The 19,756-nt window shown below is 42.4% G+C and overlaps 1 protein-coding gene across 1 annotated transcript in view; it reads right to left on the bottom strand.

The window, feature by feature from the left end:
* Positions 1 to 19,756, bottom strand: part of LOC144688872 (protein unc-13 homolog A-like) — a 425,192-nt gene that overhangs the window by 51,312 nt on the left and 354,124 nt on the right. Inside the window, exons 30-32 of the mRNA XM_078555875.1 lie at positions 8,484 to 8,627; positions 7,212 to 7,289; positions 1,603 to 1,680 (exon numbers count right to left, since the gene is read on the bottom strand). Coding sequence (XP_078412001.1) covers positions 1,603 to 1,680; positions 7,212 to 7,289; positions 8,484 to 8,627 — 300 coding nt within the window. The remainder of the gene's footprint in view (positions 1 to 1,602; positions 1,681 to 7,211; positions 7,290 to 8,483; positions 8,628 to 19,756) is intronic.

Genomic DNA, 19,756 nt, shown 5'->3' with positions numbered 1-19,756 from the left:
GCTGCTACAAAAGAGAAATGTAAACTAGACAACCACATCTTTCAACTGCAACACATTCTGGTGAAATGTCCTCAGAGCCTCTTTTATTGGGGCGTGTACCTATGAGTTCTGAATGCCACAACTCTGAAGTAATGAGCAGCCTTCTCTGCTTCTACACACCTTCATTAACCTTCCATTCTGCTGGTTCCATCAAGCTGAGTAACTCGCCTGGCGGGAATTCCCCACCAAGACTATAAATTCCTGTTGGGCAAGAGGAAGCCAATGACGAGTAACGCAGAAAGCAGTTTGGGTGAGGGGCTTGGGCGAGAGGTGGACAAGCTGGGATGATTTCGTTCTCCCATTTGCCAAGGCTTTTAACCTTTTCTTCGATCTCATTAGGTACTAGGCCAAAAGATGCATACACCCCTCTCCCTGTAGTTTTGATAGGTTTGCATAAAAGCTTAGTAGATTATGAGATGTAAAGCTCGAATTCCTTGGAATGAGAGGGCCAGGGGATGAAGGATATATGCACTTAAGGCTGGTAGGACAACATTGTAGTTGCTGAGTTACTCACCTTTGGTGCAGATGAGATGTGTTTTCCCATAAGAGCCAAGAGTTTCTCTTCACAGTGGATTGGGGAGTAGGGGGTGCTGAGGCAGTGGGAGTGGAGACACATTGTCAGTTGCTCCTCAAATGGCCTTGCATTATGTACCAATTTCTTCTGAAATTACTTAAATAGATAAGGGTAAGACCAGCAGTGAAAGAGTGTGTGGTGAGTGTAATGGAAGAGATGGAGTGAGAGATGTATGGTATGAATCTGTTGGGGTGGAGAATGGTGTTTTGGAGTTGTGCAAAACACCTTTTGTTTGCAAGAGAAGTGTGTAGCCATATGCAGACTCTGCGATCATTAGGTACTTATAAGTGGAGTGGGGTGAGGGGATTGCATTAAGAGGGTGAAGAGTGTCATTTTACGCAGGATGGGAAAGGAAGAAAGGAAAATAAATGTGACTGCCTTGCCACACCAGATCTGGTAAATCATTGAATTTCTTCCTGCACTGCTCTGCTAAGGGAGTTAGCCAATAGTGCCACCACCCTTAATGTACCACAGCTTACCAGGTTTATAGGACCATAGCCCTAAGAAGCTTTGACTCGAGGTCCATAACCTGGAACTTCACCATTCTGCCCATTTGCTTCAGGGGCTCAGGTGATGCCTGTATTACCATATTGCTGCCAACATCGATGCTTTGGAGATGCCATGGTGTTGTAAGAGCAGAACTAAGAAGGAAAACACTTGAGGTACTACCTTGTATGTCCGTGTCGTAGGGTTCTGCTGAAGCCAGCAGCTCGTAGTGTCGGCCCGTTATGGTACTCAAATTTCCTGGTGTTTGTTGCTCACATTTATTATACACGTGAATTATCCCAAAGCAGCTGCTTATATGCAAATGATCTTATGAAGGGAATTTCTGTGCTGCCCCCCTCCAGCTAGTGAACGGCATTATTTTCTGGCAGTGAATGGTGCTGGAGGCATCAAGGAAATTCAGCATCAAAATTAACATAACTCGATGAATAATTAACTTCAAAACATTTAAAAGTAAAAATAAATTTGTAATTTTAAGGACTTACGTCTTTTCCTCCCATCGCTTCAAACATCTTCTCTAGTTGTACTCGTAGCTGTTGGATGTTGTTCATCAGAATACACGGCTACAAAAGGTTCAACATGATATTATTAGCTTTCTTATACAGTTACAGCCTTTTATTTTGAAGTGAAAAGAAATATTTAAAAAATCTATATAAATATCGATATAAATATAACTATCTATATAAATAAATGTGAAACCAAATGTAATATATTTTAAAGGTTTATATAGTAATTAATTTCTACTCGCCATAATGACATCTAAAAGCATCTTAAAATTCTTCTGAATTATATATTTAAAAAAATATATAATTAGCGTGCATTTCTGAAGGATTAAACAATTATTGACCAATGAATAGTGACACTATTATAAAGGGAGTATCACAGGCAAATATTTCAAACAAACAAAAGGAAAATCGCAAAATTCTATAAAAATATAAATGATTATTTTCAGGGCAATATCACAAGACAAACATTGGTACAAAACATAAAGCGACAGCATTCTTATACAGTTACAGCCACCCACTGGTAACTAGAATTGAATGGGTAATTTTCAAAATAAAAGGGAGCCTGGATTCCTGGTCTCACAAGGGGCGACACAGATGTGATCGGTATCTAGTCAAGTGCTAAATTTTCATCCTACTGAAACATGTGACGGCAAAGTATTGACAAACAGCTGGAGACAAACAGATTAATGAGGCACGCCTTATTAGATTCTCCTTAAATCATTCCTTGGTGCATAAAAACATTTAGTGAAATTATACTGAGATGCCAATGAATGAGTTATAGGGCGCAATTTTCCCCTCCATGCACCAAATGCGGTGGCGAGTGTGAAATTTTCAATCCATATCGTCCGTTTCCCACCTCATTATTTGTGCACGCACGAGAAACACGTTGGATGACTGGCGGTGGCCTCTGATCCACCCGCCTGCCGTCAGCTCACCAGTTCCTCACTCTGGGTGCCGTACTTAAACAGCACGTGTGCACAGCTTTCTCAATGTCTGCAGCCCAGGGCTGCTATGGATGTGAGAGATGGCCCCAAAAGGGAAGACGACAGCTATTCAGTGACGCCTCCCTGGAATGCCTGTTGGATGCAGTCGAGGCCGCCACAATGTCTTCTATCTCGTGATGGCTGGAGGAGGTCCACCAATCTCACCACTTTGACTTGGGAGGCAGTGGCAGCACTGCTCACACTCTCCATCTGTCTTTATGCAGGACAAGCTTGCACACAAGCAGAGGGTGACGTTTCAGACTGGGAGTGGAGTGACCAAAATCAAGGTCCTCATTCCTTAGGAAAGCCGAGCTATTGAGCTGGACAGAGAGGACGTGGACCCTGCCTGCGGTGACGGTGAGGTAGGCGATGTACACCCAAGTGAGGATCCTGCACCAGCTCATCCCTCATCAACGATACTGTGAATGCGTTGTCCTGTTTTAGAGTCATCTGCCATGCACTAATTATCTCTACTTTCTTTCATAGGCACTTCTGGAAGCCTCCACAAGCCAGGCCTTCAGCTCCAGCCCCAACAACATCTCGGATGAGGAACGAGAACAGAGCACCATAGAAGACTCATCACAGCACTCACCCACACCCTCCAGCAGTGCAGAGACACACAACTCAGTGGGACCTAGTTCTAGAGCAGCCTCGGTGTCACAATCTATCGAGCACAGCACAGAATCTGGTCCACATCGGCGGAGGCAGGGACATCCGAGGTCTCTGGCACTCAGAGGACAGCTGGAAGCCTGGAATCTGTGGAATCTGAGTCAGATATTGAGCCTCCGGAGTTGGTCCTAAATCAGTTGGTGGAGCAACAATCACGGGAATATCAGAAAGGGATGTCAGCTGCATTCCTCTGTTTTCAACATATGATGGAGAAGTCCATCTGCCTTCAGTCCGAGGTGATTGCACGGCATGCCAAAGCACTGGGTCAACACTGGTAGGATGGCGATCGCCATGGAAACCTTGGTCCAGGACATCAGTCCTGTACTGCGCCAGGAGCTGCAATCCATCACTGTAGGCATTGGTGGCATCCGTCAGTGGCTACGTGAGAGGGGGCAAAGGCACCTCCATCTCACTCCAGCTGCCCCTTCTCCTCAAAGAGTCAGCCAGGGGCCGTCGGACACTCATAGGGAGGAGGACCAGCAGCTGGACACCCCGAAGCCATCTACCCAGGTGACTCAGGGAGTGTCCAGCCAATCCCAATCCCCTCTTCCTGTGACCCTATCACCTCCAGCTCTACAGGCTGAGGAGGGTCCACCTGTCCCACAGCAGGACACCCACCAAAGTCATCACGGAAAACAGGGCGTAGCAGTCAGCAGGCTGCCTCCACCCCTGATATGGATGTCAGGGGTGTACCCAGATATAGCGGTGGGGTTAGGAAAGTTAAAAAGTATTAGGAGCACATTGGTGGCATGTATATAACGTTCACAAATGTAAATAGAATCACACCCATTTCACATCTCCTTTTGTATATGCCTCCTTTTTATGATGAGCTGTGTTGCTGTCAATCAGGTGTGACAGCATGGTCCTTCCCCCGCCACTTATCACAGATGTCACCATCATGGGCCTCTTGTATTCTGCTTCCATATCACCAGTGTGTGTCCGTTCTCGGATCATTCCTGACATCAATGATGCCTTGTCCTTAATGTAAAGTGTTCTTGTGGAAGGAACCTTGTTCATATGCTTTGCAGGATCATGTCGTGTTCATTCTTGGCTGAGTAAGATTGAGGCAGAGGTGTTCTCTCATCTCATCTGCATTATTGAAAAATTAAAGGTGTAGTGTCGGAGGACAGATGTCTTAATGCATGGACAAGGGTCATATATCATCGAACTCTGTGTGCTCTCTGTCATCCAGCAGGATTTTCATGATATGTGCCCATACTCAGAGCTCGTGTGTGCCCCTGTCTGTCAAGCGCATTTCCAACTTTCCCAGTGTGCATCTGCTAAGTTCAACAATAAGCGGGAGTGCCTTTCCACCTCAATGTGCCAAAGCTCTGCTCCTCTCAGCCACATTATTGTCCTGGCACTCATACCCACAACCTTGAGCATTTCTCACCTTGTAGTTGTCTGTATTACGGCCACAAGGCTCTCATCACAATGTAGGGATACAGCGCTGTGCATCCCCTCACCTAAAGACTCACTGTGGTCAGTGATGCTAATTCCATTAGGTGATTTTTGATGGTTAATGGAGCCTTTCAGCGTGCTCTGGAAGCACAGGTGGCAGCTTTAGACACTGCTGAGGGGATCAGGAGCGAGGATGCACAAAAGCTGAAGTGTGCTCTTTATTAGCAACAACCTAGAGGGCTTCATGTTGTCTGAGCATTTTCGAGTTGCTAAGGGCCAGGGATGGCCATGAGGGCACAATGTCTGTGTTGAAGGTATATTAATATCTGGCAGGCAAGTGTTTGAACGTTGTCACCCTCCAAGACCTCTCAATCCTCCCCCTGTACTCCTTGATCCCACCATGATTGTGGTGGATATCCCCTTGTTACCCCCTGGATATTCTGAGACAGGTGTACCTATGCCCCATGTGGACCTCATCCCTCCCCATCTTGAGGCCACTTGCACAGTGAAATATATACACACACACACTCCTGCCCCCCTCCAACACCTTTGAATGCCTCCACAATACCTTTTCCCCATCTATAGGCTGCAGAATTCTACCCTGACTGAGTGTGACATCTGCAGCCCAGTATGATGCCAGAAACCCCCCGGACCAATGCACGTGATGTTACAACCTTGCCCTGTGCACAACATGCTGGGCACGACTGATACTGAGCTGACATGCCCTCCCCCTTACACCTCCCCAGGCCAGGACAAAGACAGCCTTTGCAAGCTCAACAATGTAAACTGAAGTGCTTCCTCAGTCAGCAATCCTCCCAGTCAACTCACTTATGTCATTCTGTAACATATCGTCTCCCTATCCTGGTGTAGAAGATGCTACCCCCCTGCACTCCCCCAAGTCATAGGTCTGTGCAACCTTCCACACTAATGCCCCCCTGTGGAGGCCTTGCCCTGCAGCCTCTTCCCTTTGGCCAGTTCCCCTCCTTCCTCAGTGGAGCCCTTGCCCTGCAGCATATTAAAAGTTACTCCTGCCTTACCGCTGGTCTGGTAGGTAAAGACAAGTCTGTGACACCCCCTGTAAGCGACATGGTGCTGACCGCAAAGCCTGGCACTGAGTGTGAGCTGCCATAAGCGCTGCACGATACAAGGTAGGCGAGGGAACGTGGAAGTGCAGGTCGCCAGGTGCATGTTGCTTATGTGCTGTTGTGAAACATGTCGGTCTAATTGGGCACCGACGTGCCCTGTTGATCCGGTGTGGGGGGATGATTCTGGCGAGCAGTCCTTATAACGATACACAAACATATTAAAATGATGTTCCCGACCTGCCACGGTGGGAAATGCGGCCAGCCATTGAAGGCTGGAGCGGACGATTGCAAACTGGCTGAATGACGATGTAAAACCATTTTTTAGCTCCTTACGGTTTTTTCCTCTCCTGCCCGCCAGGATGCCTGGCACAGGAGGGAGCGGAAAATCCTGGCCATAGATTTTGTGTAGCCTTTTGCATTTTCCATTCCTGAAACAATATTTGATAGTTTAACTTCTCTGTACCTTTTAAAGTATTTACTACCCTGGCACATAATGGTTTGCAAGAGAATTTTTAGCAAGTTTCCGTTGTTAACTTTTGTAAACTAGCGAGTGAGGAATGCAGAAGGGATTCCTTAATTTTCTTTTACATTCTTCTGACTAAAGAGCAGTGCTGTCATTTGGTCATGCTGTAGAACCTGTTATTGCCACAACCTTTTTTTTTGAGTGGAGAAAATTAAGTGGACATAAAAAAATAAAGCTGGTTAGTAACAGGTAAGAAAATGGCAAATAATAAAAAGGCAAGGCAGATTTAAGTTGTAGGAATGGTACATGTGAGACATGGACGAAAGAATGCTGTTAGACAGACGTTTTTGACAAGTGGTAATGTGGGATTTATTTATGTATGCAGATCAAAAAGATGATTAAAACTTGTAAAGCAACCAAATTGTTCCAGATGGAATAATGATAGATATCATCTGCACCTATATATGGCAAGAGATGAAAGAAAAAAACTGCTGATAGTGAAGATCTGAAATAAAAACAGAAATGTTGGAAAGAAAGAAAAAATCTTTTATATTTATTAAGAACTATTCACAACCTCAGGACATCTCAAAGTGCTTTACAGCCAACCAAGTACTCTTGAAGAGTAATCACTGTTGTAATGTAGAAAATGCAGCACCAACTTGCTCAGAGCAAGGTCACACAAACAGAAATGTGATAATGACCAGATAATTGGTGTTTAGTGATGTTGTTTGAAGAATAAATATCAGCCAGGCCATACATAAATACAGTGCTTTCAGGCTGATTAGTATTTGTAAAGAGAAAGTACATTTTGGGTGAAAAACCTGCCATCAGTTCTAACAAAAGTACTGCATCTAAAACATTTCTCCACCCTTTCTCTTTAGAGATGTTACCAGGACTGCTGTGTTTCACCAACATTACTTCAATCTATTCTATGGTACTTGCAGGCTACAGTAAACATATTATATATAATATGGAGCAATAGGTTACCACTTTCTCCTTCGAACAGTATGATGCATAATCCTTAGCTATTATCTCAGCATACTGCAGTAGCACATTGCTGATAGTCTGAAAAAGAAAATAATTTTGTGAGCAACACAAGGGTTTGTCTTTGTTAAAAATATAGAAAGAAGGCAGAAGATAGCAGATATTGAACTGCTGAGTCAGTCTGCAATTTATTCAAAATTTCTTAACATTTTCTTGTTTTAATATAATGTTCACCTTGTATTTTTGCGATAAGGATGCTTAAAAAGCACAAGGTACATTAACATATCATGTGTTCACCACAGGAACTATTGATGAGAGAGTCTTAGCCTATTCTTTGCATTAATAGAGTAGGGCAATGCTAGATGTCAGACAGCCCAATGTTCTGTTAGAACAACCATTTTTTCCCTGGGTCCCACATTAATGAATTAAATCAAATATCACAGCTTTTCATTACATTACCAGAAATAACGACCCATATTTCCCTACTTTTTTCCCCCACTTGTTTTGTGGCAGGAAACTGTTTCACCAGCTTCCTTGCAGGCTTTTCCATTTCAGGAACTTTCACCTGGAAGTGATGCGAATGTCGAATATATATGTCTGCTCATTACTGACACATTTAAATGACAGAAATATAAGGGAAATAAAACATCTGATACATTTCTCCATCATTAAACCCCTTAACAATCCTGGCTGTCAACATTTATAAGGCAGGGTGTGGTGAACGTTGATGGAACATTGGGGGTGGTGGTTGGTGGGGGAAGACTTACTTGATAAAATTCAATTCACTGGCAAGCCAAGTCTAATTCATTGCAGGGTGATCGACTGCGTTTGGCAAGTTACACTGTTTTTAAAAAGAGTTTTATTATTACAGTCCCAGGAATCACTGATCATAGTGTCCTGCAGCAGGAGCCACAACAATTTCCCTCCCCATCACCTCCCCCAGCCTACCCCACCAACAACCTGAAGCAGGTGACTCAGTGGCACTAGGAGAATCATTCAGGAGCCCGTGATGAACAAGAAAATGACCTTGACTATAGGAGATCTTTTGAGGATGAGGGATGATGTGAGAGAGATGCAAAGCCTGCACTGCCACCAATCTGGCAGAATGCTGGACCTATTGTAACAAAATTTACACTAATATGCTTCAAAGTTTGGAATTTGTTATATAAAAGCATTTTGATTGATAATAAAACTGAATTTTGACTCTAACGCAATTTTTCATTCATTGGCCAGATGTCTTTGCATCCACATTCCTAGCAAACACTCATCTTTTACCTTGGCAAATCTTCTCATATAATGTCCCACGATCAGAGGATCAGGGCACTCCAGCTTCTTAATGATTTCAAAACTTTGGTTCAATTGTGAGAACACATCCACCACAGAACAGGAGAAGAGGGCATGCTCTGATGTTTGTTGGAACTGTGATTTAAAAAAAAAGAAAATTAACTTTGATTTTTAATCAAACAAAATAAATGCAAATACATGTAAGCGACTGGCACCAGATTTAAATAGAAATTTTAAGACTCATATAAATGGCAGTAATTTTTTTTGTTGTTTTTTAAGTTAGTGGAGAGCAAAATGAAAATCATTGAAATTATGCCTCCTTTATAAAAAGGAACATAGTACATAATTTAAAGTTTACTTAAATCCAGTGCAAGGATGTTGTTTGCACAATGCATTGTTGAACATTATAATTTATTGCCTTTAGTATAAAACTTAGTTATCTACATAAATAAAAGTAAATCTAGCCTCTTTCTATAGTGCTGACATGTTTGCAGGTCCTGGGAAAGTATTTGATCATAGGGCATAAAACTTGCCAATTGGCACAAATGTCCAATTGACTAAACATTCAAAAATCAATGGGGAAGATTTACTTGAGTGAGGTAGAGAGGTGTGTGGAATAAAGCTCCACCCATTCCTTCTGCCATGACAAGTGTCCAAATAAGGTAGTAATGTAGTCATGACGGAGTGATGCCACACCCTGCCAGAAGTCCAAAGAAATGTAATTAGATTGACCCCAATAAATTTGCTGCAATCTGTAATGTATTTGTTGAAGGCTTCACAGAAGAAATGAATTATTAGCTGCAACATGTTCACAGCATATCTCCAGTTCCATAACCTATGTTTCAGTTTTACATTTAATGTATTTTCTTGATACTGAAAATGAACGAGGTTCCTACTGAGAGTGGTATATTCCTTATAATATTTATTCCTTTGAAACAAAACAAAACATCAGGAACCATCATCTGGCACTAACCATACATAAATATTTATTACATACGCCATTATTTAATTTCAAATTTAATTATTACTAAACTTAAATTGTCTTTCTCACTAAATTTCACAATTTTTTTTGATTGCATTTAACACAATTCAGTTACTGAATGCATTTAACATGTTTGGCATAATTAACATATTTACAGAATTTAACTTATTCACAGTTTGCTTTATTCTGCTCACTTTTTTTTAAGAAAAATGAATTCCTGACTATAATGTATGGAATGGTTACACTATTTTTGACTGAGAGCGCTGTGGATTTCTTGCTATATTATTACATAAATAAAAAGACAGATATTTGAATTTACTAAGTAATAGGGATTCTAATACATCCAAACTGCTTTAGCAGTACTGACACTCTCATTCAAGTGAAAACTATTGGTTTTTTTATAAGGCTACAGCACTCACCTGCCAATTTCATAACAGACATTTAAAGATAAAATAGGAAAAAATACTACCGGCTACATAAATATTGTGACTACAAGAGCAGGTTAGAGGCTGGGGATTCTGTCTTGAGTAACTCAGCCCCAAAGTCTGTCCACCATCTACTAGGCACAAGTCAAGAATGTGATGAAATACTCTTCACTTGCCTGGATGAGCGCAGCTCCAACAACATTCAAGAAGTTCGACCCATCCATGACAAAGCAGCCCACTTGATTGACACCCCCCCCCCACCACCTTCAGCATTCACTCCCTCCATCTACAAGATGCACTGCAGCAACTCACCAAGGGTTCTTTGACACCACCTTCCAAACCCACAATCTCTACCTCCTGGAAGGACAAGGGCAGTAGATGCATGGGAACACCATTACCTGCAAATTCCCCTCCAAGCCACACACCATCCTGACTTGGAACTATATTACCTTTTCTTCATTGTTGTTGGGTTAACGTCCTGGAACTCCCTTCCTAACAGAACTGTGGGTGTACCTACACCCCATGGACTGCAGTGGTTCAAGAAAGCAGCTCAGCACCACCTTCTCAAGGGCAGCGAGAGATGGGTAATAAATGCTGCCCTAGCCAGCGATGCCCACATTCCATGAATGAATAAAAAGTAAATTTCATCTGCAGTTATTAGTTTATGTTCTGATGAGTTATTATAAATTGGCAATACCACAAGAGATCAAATAGTATTTAAAATAGATTTAGCTAATAAGTACAGGAATTGAGGGTATTCACCACAGACGCATCTAATTTATACAATGTATGGAATGATTACACTGTATTTTTTTACTGAAGGAGTTGTGGATTTCTTGGAATATTATTACATAAATAAATGAAAATGAGACATTTTGTCAAAGCTTTTCATCTTGCAGTCATTAGGTCAATTCGCACGAATACAATGTAATGGAAACCAACACATTTATACTGTATGAGAAAAGAATGCTGATTGGTGGGCAAGTGGGCTCTGATTGGTAGAAGCATTGCAATGGAGAATGCACAGCTGATGGTGACTGACAATAAACTGCCAAGCATTGTTTGAAATTTAAACCAGGGAGCTTGACTCTGATTGGTCAAGACATTGCCCTGAGGAATGAACCAGCGAATGGCTGTCATTTATTTTGTTTAGCTGAAAGAGCCTCTGGCCTACTCTTGTATCCATAGCATTTATATAGCTGGTAGTATTTTTTTCCTATTTTATTTTTAAATGTGTGTGTGTATATGTTCATTCTGTCTGCAAAGAACAGAGCCCTATGTATTAATAAATGTAGCTTCCAGTACACACAAATGTGCCACATTGTGAGTCCGACTGACAAACTTAAATTGGTTGTCAGCATAATTATTAGCACACTGAGGATTATATGGCAAATGTTGTCCAATCACAGAATCACATCTAATGTTGGACACTGAGTTTTGCAAACAAGGGCTTGTTGGGTATGGTCTGTGCCTTGCCTATTGCAAACAAGGGAAGGGACTTGCTGCTTGATACGATCCGTCAGTCTTTGGGACGTATGGCCTACATACCTAGCATCACACAGGCACTGAAATTCATATACCACCTTACTCATTTGTGTGATAGAACGCCTTTTTGGCTTGATGGCAGCATCCTGTTAGTGTTGAAGGCCACTCATGTTGCTACTACATAGTAGTAGCATGAAACAGCTAGCTTCACCTGTTGCTCAAATTTTTGAGGTACCTTGCCCTTCCAGGATAATCTGAGGAAGACTGGGCACTTTTCAGGGTCGAACGTGATGGCCTTAGGCCTGTTCATGAGTTTGCATGATATACAGCGCAAAATGATCTCAGTAGGGTAGCCATTTATCCTGCAAAATGCCTTTGATGCACCCCATTTCAACATCAAACTTGCATGGTGAGCAAATGGCTTGGGCCCTACTTACGAGGTTGTTGATAAGGCCAATCTTATGGTGCAAGGAACTGTAAGAATCCCAATGTGTATATTGACCAGTGAAGATAGGCTCGCAGTAGACCATGGTAGAGAACCCCCTGGCAGATTTCTCAGCTCGTAGGAAAGGAAAGGGAGTTCCTTTGACTGCTCCATTTCAAAGGTGAATTTGAACGCAGGATTGAGCCCACTAAGACATGCAGTAAATTATTACATGCAGCAGTGGATTTAAATATAGCAAACATATCATTCACATATCGGAAATATGCAAGGGTAGGAGGTTAGGTGCCATTCCATCAAAGACACATTTCTCATGGAACCCAAAGATGTTAGCAAGAACTGGGCCTAAAGGGGATTTCATGACAACACTAACCATTTGGGCATACATGGTGTCGTTAAAACTGAACTCAACTGCATGAGTTGTCAAGTTCATAAGTTCAATGAATACTGATTCATGCAATGGTGGTGGGTCTTGATCTTCATTGTATGGTGCTGCAGCACAAATATCTATAGCTTCCTTCAGTGGAACATTGGTGAATAGGCTGGCAATGTCAAATGAGTACATGGGCACAGCACTGCTATCGATATGCAACTTGCATATGCGTGCTTCCCTTACATTGTATTCTTGTGAATTGTCCTGATGAATGCACGACAAGAAGTTTTGACAATTTGTCTCTTTTTTCAGCAATACTCAAGTTCTGTACTACCAATGACTACATAATTAAATATGACAGATATTTGAATTTACTAAGTAATGTGAATTCTAATAAATCCAAAGTGCCTAAACAGTATTGACATTCCCATTCAAGTGAAAAATATTGGTTTATTAAAAGACTACAGCACTCACTTGCCAATTTCATAGCAGACATTTAAAAATAAAACAGGAAAAACTACTTAAAAATTTTCTGCGCACCTATAATAAAAGAAAGACAATGACAAAGTAAAAGTCTGACCTTTATTTTCCATAAATTATATGCTTCCTATTCATAACAAGAAGCTGTGATTCTATTTATAGCAACAAATCATCCTTTATTAGTTTATTGATGCTGAATTTGTTGTTCATTGTAGACCAATAAAATATAATATATATCTACGTGTGTATACAATAGATATAATTTATATACAGAACAGTAAAAATAGCTGTACGCTTGAAAAAAGATGAGAAAGCATTCATGCAGCATTACATTATAGTCTATGTAATCCAAATTCCATCTGAATCCATTTGTGCATGCATTCAGAAGCTGCTCAGTCACAAGCCCATTACTTCTGTCTCCGTTTTTTACTTAATGGGCCCATTCAGGTCTACTTTCCTTTCGGCTACCTGGACATGCCACCACCACCACCCTCACCTCTTAAGACTCTACCTAAAACCCACCTCTTTGACCAAGATTTTGGTCATCACTCCAATATTTCTTTTTGACTCATTGGGCAGGATCTTCCAGTCGGCGAGCGGGGGCGGGAGGCGGGGCCCACTCACCGATGCATAAAATGACGCGGGATGACATCGGGTGGAACTCCCGACGTTATCCCGCGTTGTTTCCATTTTCAGGTCGGCAGGGGTGCAGCCGAGTCAGCTGCGCACCCACCGACCTAGCAACAGCCTATTGAGGCCATTGAGAAACTAATTAAAAGCATTAATGAACCTGCCCGTCCAACATTCAGGTTGGTGGGCAGGCCGGGAGCCCTGGCGGGCTTCAGAAAAAGCATGGGCGGGATGAGGTTTCATGAGGGATTTTAAATTTTTAATAAAGGTTTCAATGAAAGTTATAGACATGTCCCAACTCATGTGACATGAGGGGACATATCAGGGAAATTTTTCTATCATTTGTATTGCAAATTTTAATTCGGAGCCGATCTCCCTGAGACAGCACTTAGCCTCAGGGAGATCTGTGTGCTATTTCGCACACATGTGCGAAAGAGTGCACTCCTGGCTGAAGGAATCCCCCCCACCTGCACAGGGAGCGCATAGCGCTTCCTGGCGGACATCACGCTGGGCGGGTCTTAATTGGCCTGCCCACATAAAATGGCGGCGTGCCCCCGATCAGGGGCGCCGATCGGAGGCACGCCGGCCTGGGCCCGCTCCCACACTTCGCCCCCGATGGGGGCATAATTTTTCCCATTATACATTTTTTCGATAATTTATCTGCCTTAGGACATATTTCTATGGGAAGTATGTCATAGAAATGGGAGCTATTGCTAACAAACACAAGCTTCCGTCAGTCACGCTTTTGGGATCAATTTTCTGAACAGATCACAATTTTTTAAATTATTCATTCACGGGATGTGGGCTTCGCTGGCTGGGCCAACATTTATTGCCCATCCCTAGTCACCCTCAAAAAGGTGGTAGTGAGCTGCCTTCTTGAACCACTGCAGTCCATGTGGTGTAGGTACACTCACAGTGCTGTTAGGAAGGAAGTTCCAGGAATTTTGACCCAGCGACAGTGAAGGAACGGCGATATATTTCCTAGTCAGGATGGTGAGTGACTTGGAGGGGAACTTCCAGGTTAGTAGTGTGCAATGTCATGTAAATGGTGTAAAGTTATGTGCAGGTGCAAGGACCTTACATGGAGAATCAAGCTCTCGCCTGACAGACTTCTTTTAATATTGACAAGGACAGTGTGGTGCATTTGAGTAGAGACAGTTCCAAGCTTGCATAAATCATACAAGGTTGTGTGTTCCAGGTTGCTAGGCATGAGAAATACTCAGGAATTATAGTGTATAATTCACTGAAGTTTCATAATCTGTATCTAAAGGCTATTGTGAAAGAGAATTGTGTGTCTTAGTGTATTGTAAAGACAAAATAAGTACTGTGCTATCTTTTCTCTTTGGACCCCTTAAGTGATGAGGATCTCAAGGTGTTAGAAAAAATTCAGAGAAAGGCCACTCAATTGATACCTAGGCCTGGAGTTTGCTAACCTTGGAGTAAGCCTTGCTGAGGGATCTAGCAATTTCTCTGGTGAGAGTTTCACCTTTATCGCTGTGCAATGGTACTGCAACTGATGTGGCAGTGTTCTTTATTGGGCATTTCCAGCACTGAGCTGGTCAAGCTGACCAGGCTGCAAATCACATTAAAGGATTTTCACGGATATCTAACCAGCAAACTAAACAGTAGTAAAATAAAACCACTTCTAATTTATTATTTTTTTTACATAGAGTAAATTAAAGATTGGGACATACACATGAGTGAAAGTACAAGCTAAAATATTGTGAAAAAACTTAAAAAAAAATATTTTTAAAAGTTTAAAAGATCTACTAGTTAACCATTTAATCATACTCCATGAATGTAAGATTACTTTTTCAGGGTCAGTTCTGTTCATTAAATTTTATTAATCATATCGCCATGAAAAGGCAATTACACCTGATCGAACAAGGTGCAACTTTTTATGGAGTTTCTAACAGCAACATGGGGGCAGGAAGGTGACATTCTCGCCGATTTCAATACTTTCTGGCTCTAAGTGGGGGGGTCACACCTCGGCCTGTGGCAGTGCCCTGAGTGACAGATCGCAACTTCGAGATTTCTTTCTTAACCTGCGCATCTGATACATCTTGAAATTGCAGTTAGCTTCAGGGACATAACGATGGTGAACACTAACAGCTCACCATCAACCGTGTCTGCAAAATCTGGGCCCTAGTTTTACGAGTCTTTAGTTGGCAGAACAGGCTTAAGAAAGTGAAGCGTTATTAATTTTGAAAAGCAGAGATTTCAAAGAGATATGACTAAGTTCTTTAAAATAATAAAGGGATTAGATTTTGCCCACAGTGATAAACTATTTAAGCTAAACAGATGAAAGACATAAGCATAAATTACAAAAACATAAAGCGAGATGCTAGGAAGTGCTTCTTTTTTACAGATGGTTGTCAACCTTTGGAATAAAATACAAACACTTGCAATGAATGATAATTCACTGCAGGCATTCAAAAGGCGAGTTGGATGAGTTCCTGTTAGTGGTGAACTTATGTACATATAGAAGGCAGGCGGGTCAATGGGGGCTAGCGTCATTATTCATTGTGATCTGGTGAAGCAAGCTCAATCAGCTTTGTGAATTGGGTAGGAAATTCACAGAGCCTTTTCTAAATTAGCTTTTCTTCTCTGGCTTTTTGCCTCTTGCCGGAGATGGTATAATTGCTGGACAGATGAGTGAGGGAGCAGGAAGGGGTGGGGTGGCAGTAAATGGGTGTTTTGTTGGATTTTTGTCTATAGCATGTAATGTTTAACTCTCCTCCAGATAACAGTAAGAGCTTCAAACTGGCATTAATGAAAAATTAATTCACATGACGTAAAATAGTTAAATTGAATTACTTTTTAAAAAGCAATCTTTAAAATTTGAGCCATGTATCTGACATCAGCATATTAATAGATGGTGTATATAACATTAATTTAGAGAATTTTCTGCCCCATTTACAAGTAAGACCAGTGCCCTAGAATTCTGGTCCTTGATGATACAGAGCTACCACTATCTGAGTGGACAGAGGAGGAATATGGAGACAGAGTTAGTTATCCAGGACCTCCAATCCTTTTTTATGGATCCAATAAAATTCCACTGAAATTAAGGCTGGCTTCTTCTTTCATCTTCTTTCAAGTAACAAGCAAGGTGGATAAAGGGGAACCTGTAGCTGTGGTATTCTTGGATTTCCAAAATGCATTTGATAAGGTGCCACATCAAAAGTTACTACACGAAATAAGAGCTCATGGTCTAGAGGGTAACATATTAGCATGGATAAAGGATTGCTTAGCTAACAGGAAGCAGAGAGTTAGGGATAAATGGGTCTTTTTCAGGTTGGTAAGCTGTAAATAGTGGAGTGCCACAGGGATCAGTGCCGGGGCCTCAACTATTTACAATCTATATCAATGACTTATGAAGGGACCAAATATATGCTAGCTAAATTTGCCGTTAACACCAAGATAGGTAGGAAAGTAAGTTGCCAAGAGGTAAAGAGTCTACTAAGTGATATAGATAGGCTAAGTGAGTGGGAAAAATTTTGGCAGATGGCATATAAATGTGGGAAAATGTGAACTTCTCCATTTTGGCAGGAAGAATAGAAAAGCAGTACAGCATTTAAATGGTGAGAAATTGCAGAATTAGGTGATACAGAGGAATCTGGGTGTCCTAGTAGTGTAGGAAAGGTCATGTTTAATAATTAGGTTGTAGTTCAGTTATGTGTCATGATCAAGTAATTGGATTATATCAATTAAATCAGTATGATATGTTTAAATGTAGTCAATGTAAAACACTAGTATCACACCATGTGACCCTTTGTCTGTAGTAGCATCCTTACTTGACAAATGAAATACACCACATGGCCCTAGTTCTGTGCAAAGTATACTCTTATAGTTTAATTGCAGAGCAAGTGCTGTGAAGTTAGTCATGGTTGAGCAGATTGAGTATGGAATTATTATACTCCCTAGCCATTAACATTTGTCAGTTTTACTTGGGTTAGAAGACTGTATTTGCTGCCACTACAACTGCAGGTGACGCATTCACCAGACATGCAGTTGCAGTGCCTGTGACATCACTGACGCCACAGGTAACTGCCTGCATCAAAGAATTGGACTATCCATAATACTGAGCAATGTAAAAATATTTAAACCAGTGCAGCATTAATAAAATGTGTCCTTTTCACTATGGCTAAGGGTTTCAGTTTTCACAGAAAGAAAACTTTGCCTTGGTATCTTCGTGGAGTGTTTTAAACTTAATACGATAACAGGAAAAAGCTGTAGTAAGAAGGACACTCCCACAAGTGACTGACATATTTGGGAACCAGTTGAGGTTAACAAGAAGTGACACCAGTAAGGTGACCATCACCCTTAAGAGAAAAATCGGACATGAATCATGCTCCACTTAATCAATCAGGGACTGATTGCCTGGGGCACTCAGACCGTACTGATCATACACAGAGGTAGTGGCTAGCAAGGGTTAATAGCAGCAACTTTTAACAGCCAGGAGCGCAGCATGAAGAAGAAAGAAGAAAGAAGATTTTGGTCAACAGAAGAGACAGCGCTATTGTGAACTGGAAGTCGAGAGTCAGTGTTCCAGAGAACTGACTATTTCCACTGCCTTTACTATTATTGCATTTTTGTACTCATTGCAATTAACTTAATAAATTCTGTGAAACTTGGACAACATACTCATACGCAGAGTGGTCTGTAACCAGTCGGAACTGCAGCTTCCTTTCAGATCAGCTTTTCCAACTCAGCCTAACAATTGTGATTGCCTTCAGTATTAAAATTAAAGTTAGAATGAACCCCTGATCTTACAGTACATGAATCACAAAAAGTTAGAATGCAGGTACAGCAAGTGAGTAGGAAGGCAAATAGAATGTTGGCATTTATTGTAAGGGGAATAGAGTAGAAGTTTTACTACAGCTGTACAGGGCCTTGGTGAGACCACATCTGGGGCAGAATTCTCCCTTTGGCGAGCGGGGGCGGGGCCTGCTTGCCGGCGTGTAAAATGGCGCACAGTGATGTCGGGCGGGGTGTCCCGATGTCACTGCGCGTCATTTAGATTGTCAGTTCAGTGGGTGCGCAGCCGAACTGTCAAAGACCTATTAAGACCATTATTAAACTAATTAAAGTTGTTAAGAATGCTGCCCATCCAACCTTAAGGTTGCTGGGCAGGCGAAGGGTCCAGGTAGCCTTCAGAAAAACAGGAAACCTCATCCACGGGTGGGATGAGGTTTCATGAGGGATTTAAAATTTGTGTTACATTTTTAATAAAAGTAATTGACATGTCCCAGCTCAAGTGACAGTGTCACATGAGGGGACATGTCAATAAAATTTTTCACATTGTTTATTATCTTTTTAAAAGTAAGACTTTTAAAGTAAGGCAGACTTTGCCTCAGGGAGATCTGTGTACTCTTTCGTGCGCATGCGTGAAAGAGCGCACTCCTGGCTAAGGGAATCTCCCCCGGCCCACACAGGGAGTGCACAGTGCTTCCTGGCGCACGTCATGCTGGGCAGGGCTTATTTGGCCCACCAACGTAAAATGGCCGCGTGCCCCCAAACGGGGGTGCTGATCGGGAACCCACCCGTTCACATCCGCTCCCACTCCCACACAACCCCCCCAACAGGGGGAAAATGCTGCCCCGGAGTACTGTTTCCTGAAGCGAGGTTCCCTACCACCCAAATGTGGTTGACAGGGCCCTCAACCATGTCCAACCCATCTCCCACACCTCTGCCTTCACCCTTCCCCTCTCTCCCAGGACCATGATAGGATCCTCACTTTTCACCCCACCAGCCTCTGCATTCAAAGGATCATCCTCCACCATTTCCGCCAACTCCAGCATGATGCCACTACCAAACACATCTTCCCCTCACCACCCAGTCAGCATTCCATAGGGCCATTCCCTCTGTGACACCCTGGTCCATTCCTCCATCACCTCGAACTCCTCACCCCGATCCCACGGTGCCTTCCCATGCAATTGCAGAAGATGCAACACCTGCCCCTTTACCTCCTCCCTCCTCACCGTCCAAGGCCCCAAACATTCCTAACCACAGACTGGATGACCATTTTGCGCAGTGCCTTCGCTCAGTCCGTAAGCATGACCCAGGCCTTCCTGTCACTTGCCATCTCAACTCCCCATCTTGCTCTCATGGCCACATGTCCGTCCTTGGCCTGCTGCAATGTTCCAGTGAAGTTCAACGCAAACTGGACGAACAGCACCTCACCTTCTGATTAGGCACTTTACAGCCTTCCGGACTTAACATCGGGCAGAATTTTACGGCCCCGTTTTGGCAAGGGCGAGGCCATAAAACGCGGTAAGACATTCTAAGCTTCACTGGCTTCGGTGGGAATGTAAAATCCCACTGCCGTAAAATTTCACCCATTGAGTTCAACTTCAGATCATGACCTCTCCCCTCCATCTTGACCCTTTTTTAATCCGATTTTTAAATTTTTTTTTTATTTCTCCAAACCAACCCCTCTACACCCCC

The sequence above is a fragment of the Cetorhinus maximus genome, chromosome 13 (assembly GCF_964194155.1).
Source record: "Cetorhinus maximus chromosome 13, sCetMax3.hap1.1, whole genome shotgun sequence".
In the NCBI taxonomy this organism is placed as follows: Eukaryota; Metazoa; Chordata; class Chondrichthyes; order Lamniformes; family Cetorhinidae; genus Cetorhinus; species Cetorhinus maximus.
This window is presented reverse-complemented; position numbering and strand designations above follow the sequence as displayed.